Source organism: Mastomys coucha, unplaced genomic scaffold (genome assembly GCF_008632895.1).
Source record: "Mastomys coucha isolate ucsf_1 unplaced genomic scaffold, UCSF_Mcou_1 pScaffold23, whole genome shotgun sequence".
NCBI lineage: Eukaryota > Metazoa > Chordata > Mammalia > Rodentia > Muridae > Mastomys > Mastomys coucha.
Window position 1 is genome coordinate 50,095,607 of NW_022196906.1, and position 18,499 is coordinate 50,114,105.

General features: G+C 37.9%; 1 protein-coding gene across 2 annotated transcripts in view; it reads right to left on the reverse strand.

Annotated features, from left to right (window-relative positions):
- Scaper (S-phase cyclin A associated protein in the ER) overlaps positions 1 to 18,499 on the reverse strand; it is a 498,868-nt gene that overhangs the window by 444,062 nt on the left and 36,307 nt on the right. For both annotated transcript variants that reach the window (XM_031343583.1, XM_031343584.1), the window contains exon 6: positions 16,823 to 17,017. In XM_031343583.1, coding sequence (XP_031199443.1) covers positions 16,823 to 17,017 — 195 coding nt within the window. The remainder of the gene's footprint in view (positions 1 to 16,822; positions 17,018 to 18,499) is intronic.

Consider the following 18,499-nt stretch of genomic DNA (forward strand, 5'->3'; position numbering starts at 1 on the left):
AAAAAAAGAAGTGAATGTAAAGCACAGGTCACTAACTATACCCCGTTCCCCTATAAGGAAAATGATAAAGTATAACTAAATATGTAACTACTGTTTCACCAGCCAAAGCCGTCCTTTAAATGCATAAGACAAAGGAATGTAAACTGTATCCATTTTACCACCCTACAATATTCTCCCTATAGGAAATGCCAGTCACAAGGCTCTAGAGGAGGCTCACCAACTAAGAGCAATTACTGTTCTTCAGAGGACTAGAATTCAGCTACCAACACCCACATGGCAGCTCACAACCATTTGTAACTCCAGTTCCAGGAACTCAATGCCTCTTCTGCCCTTTATCAAAACAAGACATGCATATGTTGCATAATATAGATGCAGACAAACATGCATGAATATAAAAACTTTTTTTAAAAATCTTTTTAAAGTACAAACCACAAACCATAAGAAACTCAAGAAGAAGGAAGACCAAAGTGTGGATACTTCATTCCTTCTTAAAAGGGGGTACAAAATACCCATGGAAGGAGTTGTAGAGACTAACTATGGAGCAGAGACTAAAGGAAGGACAATTTAGAGACTGCTCCACCTGGGAATCCTTCCCATATTCAATCATCAAATCTAGACATTATTGTGGAGGCCAGCAAGTGCTGGATGACAGGATATAGCTGTCTACTGAGAGGCTCTGACAGTGCCCGACTAATACAAAAGTAGAGGCTCACAGCCATCCATTGGACTGAGTACAGGGTCCCCAATGAAGGAGTTAGAGAAAGGATCCAAGGAGCTGAAGGGTTTGCAGCCCCTTAGGACAAACAATAATATGAACTAACTAGTACCCTCAGAGCTCTCAGGGACTAAAACACCAACCAAAGCATACACATGAACTAATGGCTCCAGCAGCATATGTATAGCAGAGGATGGCCAAGTTGGTCATCAATGGGAGAAGCCCTTGGCCCTGTGAAGGCTCTATGCTCCAGTGTAGGGGAATGCCAGGGCCAGTAAGCAGGAGGGGGTGGGGAGGGAATAGGGGTTTGTTTTAGTTTTTGGGTTTTTTCTTTTTTTGGAGAGGAACCTGGGAAAGGAGATATTGTAAATAAAGAAAATATCTAATAAAAAAATGATAAATTTTAAAAAATTACCAGTATGTTTACTATAGAGACTTTTCGATAGGCTCAGGAAGTATTAAAAAATGCAAGATTTTTTCCATAGCTAAGTTTAGATTAACCTTGTAGAATACATAGCAAATATCTTAAAAGTATACATAGAGATACATTTCATAAATCAGATCCAGTATTAATAAATTTGTCAAGTTATTTACAAATGAAATAAAGTACCACCCTGAATAGCCATAAAAGGTATATTCTACTTTACAAGACTTCTTAACAGAGAAGTATTGTTTATTTCCTTTCAAAGGTAGTAAGTACTTGGTGCCAATTACTGGTAATGAAAAATCTTCTACAATCAGGAAAGAGACAAATTAAAAGAGTTAGTTGGCTTCCTTCTTTCAATTCTACTAATATCACTCAAATCGTCTAATTAAATTCATTCTACTTAAACTACGTACATTGGGGCACACAGAAAGATTTAATTCTGCACAATTTATTTTGGAAATTTTCAACTGATTTCCCTTTTGCTTAAAAAAAAAAAAAAAAGTACATGACAAGACCATAGCAGCAATATTTCTAATACTAGTTGGCAGAGAGAAGTACATTGATGGTTAGACAGCATTTTTTAAGGAATGTTTAGCTCAATGTTATCAAAAATGATCAGAATGGTAACATACAGCTGTAACCTGAGTCATGTTTGCAAATGAGCGAATACAAACAGACGAGAGGAGCTGCCAGAGCAGCCTCACAGTCACTGATGCACATCTTTCTCCCTGAAGCTATAAAGGCCATTTTATCAAGCAAGATGAAGCAGAACAAAAGTGGCTCTGAAAGCAATGTTACAGGCATTCAGATTACATACAGAAATACAGCTAAAATTACCAATTAGTTTACCAATTGGCTGCAACGGATTCGATTGGGTCATAATTAATTTGAGTTACTGGCACAGAAAGCAGGATGGTTGACGCCATCCTTTGTCCTACAGACACACAATACTGGTGCAGAGGCCCTTGGGTCCAGAACATCAATATAGCCCTCCACTTGAGCTACAGGAATGAGCACAGTGGGTGTCAGTGTGATGAAGGGATAGAAACATCTATCACAAGAAAACAGTGCCAAAAGAGAATTTTCTACAGAGGTGTTTCAGCAAGATAAGCATGAAGTTTTTTTAGGTTATTTTGGGGTTTTGTTTGTTTTTTGAGACTGGATTTCTCTGTCCTGTAATTAATTCAATTTGTAGACCAGGCTGGTCTCCAACTCTAAGAGATCCACCTGACACTGCCTCCCCAGTACTGGGATTAAAGGTGTGTGCCAACCATCACCCAGCTGATGAGCATAAGTTTTAAGATGCACTGCTTTTGTAATACCTCCTTAGTTTGAGGAAGGCTAATACTAAAACCATAGTTCAAAATGGAAATCAGCAAAAAGCAAAATGATAGGTAAATTATTTTAATTTTCAAAACTATCTCATAATCATGCTCTTCTTTCAAATATTTTTTCTTGATTTTCAATATAACAACCTAGAATGGCACATAAATCTATTTATCAAACTCCTGAGGAGAAAAAAAAATGAAAATCTACTAGTGAAAGCCATTCTCCCATAATTTCATCACTACCAGCACTTCTATGAGCAAACTAAAGTTGCCGCTGGCGAGGTAATAATACATCAATATCTTATTGTAATTGCCAACCACTCTTAAACTTAGCAGCAAGTCCCAGATGTTTTTCTTACAGAATTCCCTACTGCTGTGGTATTGCCAATTTAAAGTGTGCCCCTAGCATAGAATGAATGATTCCCGCCCGGGGTGGCAGTAAGGAAGGTGCTCAAACTTTAAAAATGAGTCTTAGCAAAATGTCTTTAAACCAAATAAGTCATGTCCTCAGAGGATGTAGATCCCAGTCTCTCTAGGTTCTAGTTCTGAGAAGAGCTTCCTTACACACACACACATGCACACACACACACACACACTGCTGCCATGATTAGAGACACAGACATATGATACAAAGGGTTATACAACAGAATTAAACTGATTCCAAATCTTTAGAACTGTAAGTTAAATTGACCTTTTTCTCTATAAACATTTCTTATCTATGATATTTCATGATAGCAACAAAAGCTGAATACACCAATTAAGAAAATGGAAAGACCTAATGCCCATGAAAATAAAATAAAGACCAATTAATGCACTCAAACTCAAATTCACCAATGTTTACCTATAATGATTGCTTAAGGCAGTTATTTTGCCTGAGATAGTCTCCCAAATAACAAATACTTCATCTAAATAAGATTCGGTGAAAGATGAAACATCCTCAGACCTCATCTAGACCAATTTGCTCACCTAAAAATTAAAGTTATTGACTTTTAGGCAAAGCCATACAAATAGGAGAGTCTGTTTTCCTTTCAGGAAACAGAATAGATTTCACATACACAAAATTTCCTATGAACAACAACCAGAAATGACCACTCTTACAAACATTACCAAGTATAATAAATATTAGTACATGTTTAAAACTCATAAATGCCATGTGAATAAGTATTTTCTATTTCAAACTACTTAACTTATATTAATATGTCACATTTTCTAAGTTACTATAAGAAAAGTGTTTTGGTTTTTTTTTTTTATTTTTTTTTATTTTTTATTTTTTTGGTTTTTTGAGACAGGGTCTCTCTGTATAGCCCTGGCTGTCCTGGAACTCACTCTGTAGACCAGGCTGGCCTCGAACTCAGAAATCCACCTGCCTCTGCCTCCCAAGTGCTGGGATTAAAGGCGTGCGCCATCACTGCCCAGCAAGAAAAGTGTTTTTCAGAAAACCTTTCCCTTCGTTGCGGTACAGTGCATGAAGAAGCAGAAACTATCCTGTCAGATAAATACTGAACAGCCTTTTTCTCCAAAAGGCAAATCTGGACTTCCTTGAGTAATGCAGGGAATGACGAGATTATTAGAGTTACACTCTCACAGTATGGAGCGGTCTGAACGACAACAACTGCTTCCTATTCTGAAGTCATGCGAGAGCATTAAGTATTAAGTGACCAAAAAAAATCTGAACCTTTCACAAAAAAAGTGTAACAAAAGATCATATTCATAGAAACAATATAAACATGGATATTCTTCTTTAGCAAAGCCTACACATAAATAAAAAAGACCTGTGGTGTTTGAATCAAGACACTTTCTTCAAGAATAAATGTTTATGGAATAAGTAAATGTTGAGTCAGGCAGGGTGGCACACACCTTAATCACTGCACTCAGAAAACAAGAGATGGGTGGACCCTATGAATAAGGCCAGCCTGGCTATATGGCAAATTTCAGGACAGCCAGGGCAACTGAGGGTTAGTGACACTGTCTCCAAAAAAAGTAAATAATATTAAAAATAAGTAATATTGGAAATAAATGTTAGAATACTCAATTGATAGTTGCTGAGTAGGGGGTATCTACTTCAATTCTAGTCCTCAGGCCTGCTGCTGACTCACTATTAATTTCAGAGCTGCTAATATTTTACAGTCCCTCATTAGTTTATAGGAGTGCTGGAGATTATGGTCTATAAGATGACATTAACACATTATTATTTATTATTATATTTCACATTCTGTCCCATTTTTTATTACCAATCATATTCTTTTTTCCTGAAAAATCTAAACTGCCATATTTATCCAGTTTTGTTTTACATTTATTTATTTATTTATTTATTGAGTGTATGTGCATGCACATATATATAAGCATGCTATGAGGAGGTCAGAGGACAACGTTGAAGAGTTGGTTCACTCCTCCTATATGGGTTTGCTGTTGGGCTGAAAACAGGCCCCAAAAATCGTAGTGCTAAATGTCCTAAATGACAGCCTGGGCGCATCTCAGGCTGGACACTGACTGGGTAAACAGAAAGATTGCTACCTGAACTCAGCATTCCTCAGAAATCTTGTGAGGCAGATTTCTGCTTGTCAGGGAAAGTCATTACTTCCTTTATCTGTCCCTAAAGCTAACTACCTCTGGCACAGAAGAGCATCTAGTTCTGATTAACTCAAGCAAGTCTGTAACAGATCAAATCCCCATGCTACTTCCAAGGTTCTTCAGGCTCATATGCCTTTCCCCCACTGCAACCTGTCTCTTTACAACTGGCAAGGCTTTTTGATGTCCTGTGCTGTGAATAGAGCTGATCTAAAGGCTCTACACTAATATAGCTATTAGATAAAACTCCAGGGTTATTTTGTTTTAACTCTATAGCCATCAAAAAGAGCTCTTCTGAGACAAATAAGCACAGCTGTATAGGACCTGAAGGTCCTCATGATCCTTTCTCATCTATGTTAGGACCCCAAGATTTAACTGGAATAGACATTGAACTAGATCTACAACCTATTTTCATGTCATAATCATCTGTAAGACCTCTACAAAATAATTCTATAATTCATACATGAGCCCAGCAACCCCAAGTTAAGAATTCCTACTCTGCAAAAACTCAAGTGAAGGCACATACTGGCAGGAATATGGAGCAAGGGAACACTCCTCCATTGATGGTGGGAGTGCAAACTTATAACAACCTCTCTGGAAATCAATCTGGTGGTTTCTCAGAAAATTTGGAATAGTTCTACCTGAAGACCCAGCTATACAACTCTTGGGCATATACCCAAAAGATGCTCCACCATACCACAAGGAGACGTGCTCCACTGTGTTCATAGCAGCTTTATTCATACTAGCCACTAACTGAAAACACCGGAATGCCCCTCAACTGAAGAATAGATATAAAAATGTGGTTCATTTACACAATGGAATACTATTCAGCTATTTTAAAAAAAAGGACATCATGAATGGAACTAGAAAATATCATCCTGAGTAAAGTAACTCAGACTCAAAAGGGCATGCATGGTATGTACTCACAAGTGGATATTAGCCATAAAGTACAGGATAACCACACTCCACTCCACAGACCCAAAGAGCTAAACAAGAAGGAAGTCCCAAGTGAAGATGCTTAAATCTTACTTAGAAGGGGAACTAAAATAGTTATAGGAGGCAGGTGGAAGAGATGGTCAAAGGGCCTGAAGAATGAATGGAAATCAGTGGTTGGCAGTGATGAAGGGTAGGGGGCATCTCAAGGACTTTCTAGAAACCTGGGATGGGAGAGGTTCCCAGGAATCTATGGGAATGACTTTAGCTGAAGCTCCTAGCAGTGGAGATGAAACCTAAAGCCACTTCCTGTATCCAGGCAGGATCCCCACTGGAGGGATAAGGACACCAATACACCCACAAAACTTTGCACCCAAAGTTTGTCCTTTCTACATGAAATGCAGGGACGAAGACGGAGCAGAGACTAAGAGAATGGCCAACCAATACTAGCCCAATTTGAGATCCATCCCATGGGCAAGCACTAATCCCTGACACTATAAATGATATTCTGTTATGATTGTTCATAGTATAACTGTCCCCTGAGAGGCTCTATCCAGCAGCTGACTGAAATACATGCAGAGACCCACAGCCAAACATTGCACAGGGCTTGGGGAGTCTTATGGAAGAATTGAGGGAAGGATTGAGAGCCCCCTGAGATAAAAACACCACAGTAAGACCAACAGAGTCAACTAACCTGGACCCTTGGAGGTTCTCAGAGACTGAACCAATACATGAGCTGGACCTAGGGTCCCCACACATATGTAGCAGTGTTGAAGTTCAGTCTGCATGTAGGGAACCAACAACAGGGGACTCTCTTTTAAAGTTGTTACCTATTTGTGGATCTCATTTCCCTTAATTGGGCTGCCTTGTCTGGCCTCAGTGGGAGAGGATGTGCCTAGCCCTGCAGAGACTTGATAAACCAGGGTAAAGGAATACCAAGAGCAGAGGGGCTCTACCATATCAGATGAGAAGGGGACAGGGGAAGGAGAGGGACTGAGAAAGGGGGCAGTGATTGGCACATAAAATAGATAGATAGACAGACAGACAGACAGGTAGAGGGGGAAGAATTCCTACTCTGGCACCTGAGTAGAAAAAAAAATCTTATTAAATTTTTTCTCCAATCTTGGTATCTATTTTTCCCTATATCTGCTTTCAGAAACCTCTCACTGCCTTAAATGCATATACATTTTGAAATAGATATCACTTTAAAACCAGCACTTTTCTAGTGCTCTGATAAAAACACCATGACCAACTTATAGGGAAGGAGTTTATTTGGGGCTTATGGTTCCAGAGGTTAGAATCCATGATGGCAAAGTAGAGTTACCAAGAAGCAGGAAGCTGAAGCAGTGGCTGGGAGTTCACATCTCAAACCACAAATAAGAAATAAACAAGAAACTCAAAAATTTAGAACATCAAAGCCTACCCCCAGTAACAGTTAATATTAAGAGTTATTAAATAGGGTGTTATCTCCATCATTTTGTTGCTTTTGTTGTTATTAAATCTCTATTGATTCAGTGTTCTGGAATTGTTTTTGTTCCTTGTTCCTTCTTAGTTGTGTTTAACCATCTCTTCCAGACCTAAGTATTCATCCTGGGTTCTCTGTAGAACTAGTTTAAGGTCAAAAATTCCTTAGATCTGTTGTTGTCAACGTAAAGTGTTTCTACTTCAAGAACATCAAAGAGTTTCGATAGGTATGGAAATCTGTACTGGCATCTGTGGACTTTCAGAACTTACAGAACATTGGTCTAAACCTTTCCGGCTTTCATTGTCTCCATTGAAAAAGCAGTGTTTGAGTTACCTGACTCAGGATGATATTTTTTATTTCAATGCATTTGCCTGCAAAACTCAGGATGTCCTCATCCTTAACAGCTGAGTAGTATTCCACTGTGAAAATGAACCACATTTTCTGAATCCATTCTCCTGTTGTGGGACATCTGGGTTGTTTCCAGCTTCTGGCTATCACAAACAAGGCTGCTATGAACATAGTGGAACATGAGCCCCTGTGGTAAAAAGGTGTAGCCCAGGCTGGCCTCAAACTAGTGATGCTCCTGCCTCTGCCTTCTTCAGCAAATTATACCAGTGTGCGGAAGATTCAAGTCTAGGGCCACAGCCAGTCTGAGGAGCCTGAGAGACATACAGGCTTTCAGAGAAGGAGGAGAAAGAGGATAAGCCTGCATACCTCAGAATATCTCTAGGCAACTGAAGAAAAAAGCAGGTCTTATGGGAAGATGCTTTTAAAGAGTGGTTTCATGAAACTGGAAAAAGAATGATGGTAGAATGGAACAGCATACACACTGGACAAAGAAGCATGTTCTTGCTGAGTAGGGCCAGTCTTCAGGATGCTGGGAAGGTTGGGTCACCACCAAGGCATCTCATCCTGTCACTTCCCACTAAGCCAACACAAGTGCTCAACCTACAGGCCCAGCCTGTGGCATGGAGCTGCCAAATGCCTGCAAGCACAATGGTTGTGCCCAGGAAGCCAGTGGGGCAGCTGGCACCGAGGGCAGGGTAGTATTTAGTGGCCTGGAGCTAAAGCAGGCCCTGTCCCTAGACATCATGCCCAACTGCACAATCACTCTGAGCAACAAGATATCTTAGATGAAGATGAATGGTTCATTTTCTGGATTTAGTCTCCTCAAAAGACTTCTGTGGTCTGTGCTGCCACTACCAGAGGCCACAATGATATCCATGCTCAGTGCTACCAATGGAAACCATGTGAAGTATAAAATCTGTGCTGCTGCGGGCTGCTATGGACAAGGGAGCTTCTTTTGCAATGGTATCAATGACTATAGACTCAGAACTGAGACTGAGACATGGAAAGCTTCTGTGACAATTCCTCCCCCCAAAAAAGAAACAATAGTCTAGATAGAACTCTTTAAAATGTGTCTTGAAAAACAAAAACAAAAAAAAATTAATAAAGAACACTGAAATGTAGCTCTTCACATTTGATGGCCCATGGGGGAAAGGAGGGAATATGGGACAGGACAGAGCCTCTTTAAGAGGCTGGCCACTGGGATTTTAATAATTTTAACCATGACCCAATGAGTATAGGGGCAATAAAAATTGGGCTTTTTTTTTTTTTTTTGAAGGGTTGGCACAAGGGTGGAAAGGTGGAACTAGGAAGAATAGAAAGTGTGAGCAGGGTTCATTGTATGTAATTCCCAATTAATTAATAAAAATATCCTGTAGGGGAGAGAAAACGCAGCATTTATATCAGTCTTTGAAAATGGCCTCATCTTTCCCTCTTGTAGCTTTTAATATACTTTTTAATGTGTTTCATATTAGTGCTTTGGCCATTATATGATGTGCAGTTTTTGATTACTTGTTTGCTTTTTCTGATCCCATCTCTTTGGTGTTTTCTTAGATTAAGGGACATGTTATTACATGATTCTGTTGAAATATTTTCTTTACCTTTGACCTGGGTCCCTTGGTCTCCAAAATCTATTATTGACAGGCTTGGGTGTTTGATAGTGTCCCAGAATTCATTCATGTTCTATTTCTGGATTCTTTTGGATTTGATGTTTTCTTTGATTAATCCAATCTTTCCCCTTTGTCTTTATGATTTGTTTTTCTTTCTTCCACTTGATACAGTATGTTGGTAAGACTTTTCTCTGAATTTTTGGTTTAATTGCTGAAATTTTCATCTCATTTTGTTGCTTCCTGTCTCTCTATTAAATTTTTCTGTTTATTTCATTTTTGATATTGTCTCTTTATTAAATTCCATTTTAATATCTTGAATTTTTCCACTATTACATACAACAATGTAACCAGATGCAAAATTAACACATAAAAATCTGTAATCTTCCTATATATAAATGACAAGCCTACTGAGAAAGAAATCAGGGAAACAAGACCACTCAAAATAATAATCAAACACATTGAAAAAAGTTTAACAAAGAAGATAGAAGACTTATCTAATGAGAGCTTCAAACAGTTTTTTTTTAATGAAGGCAAAAAAGATTTAAAGATACCTCCCACGCTGATAAACTCAAAATGGCAAACCAAAAACCTATCGGGACAATATCCATCAAAATTCTGGCATAATTCTTCATAGACATTAAAATAAACTTAAAACTTCATGTGGAAACACAAATGACCCAAGAGAGTCAAGATAATCATAAAAAATAAAAAGCCACTGGAGAGATCACCATCCCATATTTTAACTTCAGAACTATATTAATTAACAACAGCAGCAGCAACAACAACAATAAAAAAACAAAAACAAAACAACAACAACAAAAAACAAAAAACAAAAACAAAAACCAAACATGGACCTGACATAAAGTAGACATGCTGATCAATGGACTAGAAGTGAAAGCATAAATATAAGCCCAAACTCTTAGCTGCCAGATTTTTTTTTTATAAAGTGGCCAATAATACATACTGAGGGAAAAGGATAGCATTTTCAACAAATTCTGCTGGTCAAGCTCGAAACCTATATGTACAAGAATGAAATAGATTCTTTTCTCTAACACTGTAAAAAATTCAACCCCAAATGGATCAAGGACCTCAACATAGGACTAGCTGATCTGAACATAGTAAAAGGAGAAAATAGGGAATATGTTTAAACTTAGCACAGACATTAAGACCAACAATTAACAAACAGGAACCCATAAAACAAAAATGTTTTGTTTGTTCAGCTGGTTTGGTTTGGTTTGGTTTTTGGTTTGGTTTGGTTTGGTTTGGTGTTTCAAGACAGTGTTTACTGTGTAACAGAGACTATTTATAGACCATGCTGGCCTTGAACTCACAAAGATGTGCCTGCCTCTGCATCCTGAGTGCTGGGATTAAAGGCATGTACCACCATGTCTGGCAAAACTAAAGCTTTTGTACAGCAAAAGGTGTCTTAGAGTTATTATTGCAGTAATGAAACACTGTGACCAAAAATTGGGTTAGACAGAGTTTATTTGGCTCACAGTTATATAACAGTTTATCATAAAAGTAGTAAGAGAAGGAACTCATACCTGGCAGGAACCTGGAGGCAAGAGCTGATGCAAAGGTCATGGAAGAGTGATGTTCACTAACTTGCTCCTCATGGCTTGCTCAGCATTCTTTCTTAGAATGCTGGACTACCAGGACTACCAGCCTAGGGTGGCCCTTCTCACAAGCAGCTGGGCCCTCCCACATCAATCACTAATTAAGAAAATGCTTTACAGGCTTGTCTACAGTCTGTTCTTATGGAGATGTTTTCTCAACTGAGGCTTGCTCCTTTCTGATGACTCTAGCTTGTATCAAGGTGACATAAAACTAGGCAGCACATAAGAACACTATCATTCAAGTAAAAAGGAAGGTCTGGGGAAAAAAATCTTCACTAGCTAAACATTCTGATAGAATATTCAGAGAACTAAAAAATAAGTAAATAAGCATCAGAAGACCAAACATTAAAAGATGGGCATACTTCTGGACAGAGTTCTCAAAAAGATGGCTGAGAAATATTTTTTTTAATATTCAAAATCCTTTTCTATCAAGGAAATACAAATTAAAACTACATTGAGATTTCATCTTATTCAGGTCAGAATGGCTAAGATTTTTCCTTTAAGATATATTCAATTTTATGTATATGAGTACACTATCGCTATCTTCACACACTTCAGAAGAGGGCATCAGATTCCCACAACAGATGGTTGTGAGCCACCATGTGGTTGCTGGGAATTGAACTAAGGACTTCTGGAAGGGCAGTCAGTGCTCTTAACCACTGAGTGATCTTTCTAGCCCCCAAGAATGGTTAAGGTTTTTTAAAAGGAAAAAAATAATGATGGCAAATGCTGGAGTGTAAGGAAAAGAGGACAGTTATTTGCTACTGGTGTAAGTGAGTAAGTAAATAAGGCAACTGGCAAAGCCATTATGGAAACAGTATGAAGGTTGCTAGCAGATCTACTACTTAATTCAGCTATGCTACTCTTGAGCATATACCCAAGTGTGGGGGTGTGGGAATGAATCTGGTGGAGGAAGTGAGATGGACAATGAAGTGCCATAGGCTCTTGTGACTGCTAAAGGAGTTCTAATCTAAGGTGGCCAGTAAAACAGAACAAAGGACCCAAGGCCAGGGTGATGGCCACAACCTACCTCCCCCCATCCCTACCTTCACAGAAATCCCCAAGGTGATCAACTCCCTTCCCTACAGAGTCATGGGCAAATGAATCAGATTCAGCAGGACCACCTGTGTAATGCCCCTTTTGGCCCTTAATTACATAACCACACCCTGATAGGCTGAAAAGTTGTATTAAGTTTATTGCACCAAATAGTAAGTTAGATCTGCACCCCAATGCTGGTCTTCAGAGTCCAAGTCCCAGGAATCTTCATGGGTTCTGCCTCCACCGCCCCATCCAGTTTCTTGGCCCTTTTTCCACACCCAAAAGACTGTATCCTACTAAGAAATAGGTGATCGCACAGGCTCATTGCTACACTATTCACAATAACCAGGAAATGGTCATAGCTTAGTTGTCCATCAACAGAAGAATGAACAATGCCAATATGGTACATTTTCAAAGTGGTTATCATTCAGCTATTAAGAAAAATGAAATTATAAACTTCACAAGTAAATTAATGAAACTGGAAACAAACTTCCTGAGTGAAATAACCCAGCCCAGAAAAACACATATCATAGAAAATTGTGCTCACAGTTGCACACATGTACTGTAGCATGAAATTACATCACCGGTTCTCCTTTTTCTTTTTCCACTTTCTATTTTGAGATAGGTGCCCACTAATATGCCCAGGGTAGCCTTAAACTCACTGTGTAGTCAAGGAAGGACTTAAATGCATTATTGCCTTGTTTCTGCTTCTTGAATACCAGAGGTTACAGGTATCTGGTAAAAGGCCTACTTCCCACTTACATTTTGAACTTGTCTTAACTTACTGAATTGAGAAATCTCAACTCATTGAGATATAAAATAACTGTTATTTTTCCCCATAACTACTCAGTTGAATCCTCAATTTTTGGGTTTAATTACCAGAATGACATTTTTTTCAGCAATTCAATCACCAGAACTAGATAATGACAGATAACTGTATGTTCTGAAGACACCACACATCTTGGTTACATAATATAAAGAAATAAAGCTGGAGCTGAGCTGTAAGATTTCCCCTCATGGCTAGTTTTCATAATGCAGGAAGTTACTGTACAGGCTGCTGTGGAGAAAAAGGTATCAATGCTCTTACTCAGCTGTGAACCCCACAAACTACAAAACTGACAGGCAGCATGCACCCACTTATGCAACAGTGGTATAACTATTATGGAGGTAGCTAACTGCTCTCTGAACAGGTAGGGAGGGTGTACTGAGGAATATGGGAGGGAGATATCAGAATGTGTGGGGAAAGAGTGACAAGAATGTATTACAGACATATATGAAATCATCAAAAAAGTTAATAAATTATTTCAACTAATATATAATAATACTTACATATATATATGTGATAGAGTGAGATAATCAAATAAATGGTAACTACCATTTGTAAAAAGTCAGTTTTTAAATCTCATCTATTGACATCCTTCCTTATTAGCACAAATGGTGGGAAAGAGCAACCCTTGTTTACTGGCTCTCTCTTTCCTTCATCCTCCACAATTCCCCTTCTTATCTCTTTCCTTTACAAACTCCTATCGTCTGCATTAAGGGGTACCTACAGAAACAGCAACAGTTTATTTACAAAGCCTGCCAGACAATAGTGATGGTCCACCATGGTCATCAGCCAGCCCTCTTCTCGGATCTCAACAGATATAGTCAACAAAAGTGCTCCCAGAACATGATGTCTTCAAGGCCCTTTTCTCTGACTCAATTTGAAGTCAGTGGCCTCAACCTTATCATTGCACAGATGGTGGTTTCTCCACAAGTACTGAATGTGATCTCTAGTCAGTATGCAACTTTACACTGGATCCCTCTGCTCAAACCTGCCAGAATTCTTCATGTATTCACTTGGCCAAATGTTCAGAAGCATACTGTCCAAGCATCCTTCAAGTGGGCATGGGCTACTACAGCAAGTCTGTTATACCATAAACTCTCTAAGATAGAGGCAACACCATCTCTGTAAGCCACCCCAATAACAACAACCTACCACAACTTTATTTCTAGTTCCCCACACTGCAAACTCAAATGGGAAACATGGAAAGGAAGAAAATGTGTCCTCAGCATTCTTTCCTTTAAAACTCTTTAACACATTCCACACAGCATAATCAAGGCAGATATCAATCCAGAGAAAATTCTATCATTCTCCTCTTTGTGAATTTAGACTTACAAATGTCCCAACAAAATCATCTTAGTATTCCCCTTAAACTTTACTGTGAACAAATAGAGGGCTGGCCACCACTAGACTAACTGCATAAATGCCAAAAGCCAATGCCTCTTCAACCCACCCTTTGGCCCACTCTGTAAAAGAGCAAGAGAAAGGGAGTGTAAGGGATATAGTGTGTGTTTTTTTACGGGAGTGTCAGTGCTTTAAAAAAAATCATGTAGTAAAGTGGTTGATACTAAAATAAATATGCCTTCTGACTCGAAATAAACAGTTGGGCCAACAGTCCTGGGTAAAATAAAAATACCTTTCACTACTGTGATACACTTCTCATGTGAATTACAAAACAAGGTGTTATTAACTACACTTAACATATGAAACACCAAACTGAACTATGATTAATCAGTTAAGGCACAAACATTGCCAATGAATATAAAGCCTTCAATGCTTTAACAAAATACAGGGTAAATCACCTGAAAAATAAGAGAATGGGGCTAGGGATTTTTCTATACTTAGGAGCACCAGCTGTTCTTCCAGAGAACTGGGGTTCAATTCCTAGCACCCACTTGGTAGCTCACAATTGTCTCAAACACCAATCCCTGTGGATCAGATGCCCTTTTCTGGCCTCTGCAGGCACCTGCATACATGCAGGCAAAACATCCATAAACATAAAAATAAAACACCATGGAAATCTCTGAGTTTTATGTCTCACAAGTATATTAACCAACTGCAAAATTAAATAGCAGTTTTGAGAATGATAAAAGAGAAAAAAAGCAAAAAGGACTACAGATTATAACATAATATGTACTTAGACTAATTGTCAAATTGTATCTATTTGCATTATTTTAAAAGTCCTAAAGGTAGAAGAAAAGAGAAAAGAAATGAAAATGAGTTTAACTTTCCAGATCTTATCAGCATCATGAGTCCTCCAGGTTCTGTTATATACAATTATCATGCTAACTTTCTCAAACCTCTTTTCACCCTCAACCTATACCTTACATAACAAATATTTACAACTGTCAAACTTACACAAAACTTTGGAAAAATGAGTGACAGAACCAGAAATAAAAGCCACAATTCCTTACAACAATGAATTTTCCTCAGACAGCAGCACTAGAGGGAGGACCCAATGTTTTAGTCTTCACAAGAGCTGTGCCTGCAACTGGCCACTATCACTCCTTTACAGAATGTATTTCACAAACAAATCTGATTTCTTCAATTAGACACTGTTATTTTAAATTTCAAAAAAATCAAAGAATCTGTTCACATGATTGAGCTCTAGGAATGACCTAGAAATTATGCAGTCTCATTTGTTCACTTTTAGACTCACACATTCACTTTGTAGAAGAAGCTGAACCCAAAACCAAATATTTTCTACTACAACATGCTGACTGATTACATTCAAATGATATGACTTTAATTAAAAATATTTTTCTTGGGGCAGTAAGATGAGTGAGCAAATTAAGGTAGTTGCTATGTCTCCTAACAAACCTTAGATTGATCTCCAAGACCCATACAATTAAATGAAAGAATCAACTTCCACAAGCTGCCCTGACTTCCACACGTGTCATGGCACATATACACAGACTAAATTTAACTTTTAAAAATTAAATACTTTTCTTAAAACATAAAAAGGTTTTATATGATAACAATATTCATTGCAATCACCATACTACATATTCAAATAATTCCAACTATTGTTAATTTTAGAATGTTACTTTTGATGAACTATATTGTGAAGCTAGTATGAAACTTACTTTGACTGTTAAAGGGGAAACACAAACACTGTTTCAACCTGTAACTTTTCTTTGACTCTTCATGTATTTCAAAGGCTAAATAATGCATCATGGTCATCATTAAAATCATAGTTACTTAAAAAATATAAATTCTATCACCTCCTTAATAAATTCTATGAAAATTCATTGACTTTCTTAAGATTCTACTAAATAAAAATTAACATTGTATATAGGTTATATTTATTAAAAGACCAGGCTGTTCAGTGAGTTTCCAGAGCAAGACTCTATTTAAAGTTCTTACAAACATAAGGTTATCCAAAAACCAGAAAACACACCTTTCAGTGATATCCCAATCCCACCCAGGATTGTTTATGGTTAGCTATCAATTTCTTTTCTATAACAAGAATAAATCAGAAGCATCCTACTTATTTCAGCAGAAAGGGAGCAATTCCCAACTACAGCACATGAAACCAAAGACTATGAAAATCTCTATCAACAGTAGCCAAAGAAAATGCAGATAGAACTTTTGAAATCCTGTGTATGTACTTGTGCATGTGTGTGCCCATGCATGTGTGTGCATGCGTGCATACAGCCTCTGAGTCCTTCCTTAGGACTGTAAGTTAAGACAGTTTTCCACTAAATCTTTCACAGAAAATGAGAAGACATATATTACATCAAATAAAAATATTAAAAATTTTAAAAAACTAAAAATCAAGAAAGCTTCAAGCACATGTCAATCTTGGAGCAGGGGTTAAAAGAACAATTCTCATTACAGGTAATAAAATAAAAATTATATAATTAAAACTCAAAAAATGAAGTAAACAAGTCAGATATAGGAAACCTTTCAAGCATATGACTTTAGATGAATGACAAGCAAATGACACCTTACCTTACATTCGACCACACTCTGATCTGATTCACAAGTCACATAGATTTCATCTACTGCCCGGCGAAGATTGTCAAAAAGAAATGCCCAGTAGCGAGCTCTTAGGTCAATTTTCCGTGGGTGCCTTGTTTTTGTAGGACTTTTATCAAAATGTTTCTCTCCAGTTGTGGGTGTTATTTTACATTCTACTGCAGTATTCTGGTGAAATAAATGAACCATTAAAAAGGCAAGTAAAAGGCTTCTAGTGTTGTTTTTTGTAAAGCAATCTTTCAATATGAATTTTTAAGATATTCTTTCCAGCTTATACCACACTTGAATTCATCAAATCAATTTCTGCCCTAAACAAGAGGCACTAAAAACTCCAGCACGGAGGGGAAGGCAGTCCTGAAGCCCCAACCTTAGCTAAGAAGCCCATGGCAGTTAAAGGAAGAGTCCTGCACACATGCCACAGTGCAAGTGTCGGGGCAGAGGACAAACTGGTGGGAGTCAGCCTTCTCCTTCTGTCATGTGGGTTCCCAAGATCAAAGCTAAATTGTCAGCCTTGTTGGCAAGCACTTTTACCCACTGACTCACCTTACCAACCCAGCTGATCTCTTTTTGTGAGGATACTATTCCTATGATATTGGCATGATACTTTCCGCCAGACTGAGAAGGCAAAAAGGTTCTCATCACACTGAGCTCAGCACCTTAGATTTCTCAGCCTCCAGAACTTAAAAATAGATAAAATGGCCATATAAATGGCTACTGCTTTTAAATCACACATTTTGTGGAAATCTGTTACAGTAGCAGAAGACAGACTAAGACAATGGTTAACAGTCTTTGTACATCTCAAACTGACTTTCATTCATCTCTGTGATGTTAATTCATCTCTCTGACTAAGCAGAGCACTTCCGCAGAAGAGTGCTGTGGGCCTGCTGACCTTTTAACTCTTACACACTGCTCCAGTGTCTTTTTGTGGATACAAAGACTGCTAGTAACCCATAATCCTCTGGTGTTACTTTTGGTAAGTTCAAAGATTTTCTTTTACCCTGATGTTCTAAAGAGCCTGTAAAACAGATCTAAGTATAAATCTACTTTTATTTAAGCTGCTCAGCTCCAGTTTATGCTCTAAAGCCCCTGAAAACACACAAGTGAAAACTACTCTCAATGCACCATTTATTTTCTCCTTTGGAAGCCTGAGAAGACTAGAAATTCCATCTCAGGTTTTCTTTACCATCACACTATGTGTTCAGTCCTCTCCTACTCTAAATCGTCCTCAGAGAACCCTCCAGTTCATAAGTTCTTTCACTAATCTCCTTCCAATGTGCCATTTAGTTTAGTAATTATAGTTTTCCAAAGTTTCACTGATATATATCTAAGTGTTTGAAATTAATAGTTAACTTTACAACTTATCAAATTTCCTATATAGTCACTCTTTCCTTTGAGAACCTTAAACTCATTTATTTGAAAACTCTTTTTAGAATAATTTATCTTTTACTTTTCATTACCTAAGGAGTAGATATATCTCATTTGTATAAAATATTGATTTATTTTATAGCATTTTCTTCATATGCTTTGATATTTTATTTGGCAAACTTACTTTGAGTTCCATATCTTTCACCTCTAGATTCATCAATCCACTATAACTATAAGTCTACTTCATGGGGTCTTGTACCAGAGCCTACAGCTCTTTCCATTAAG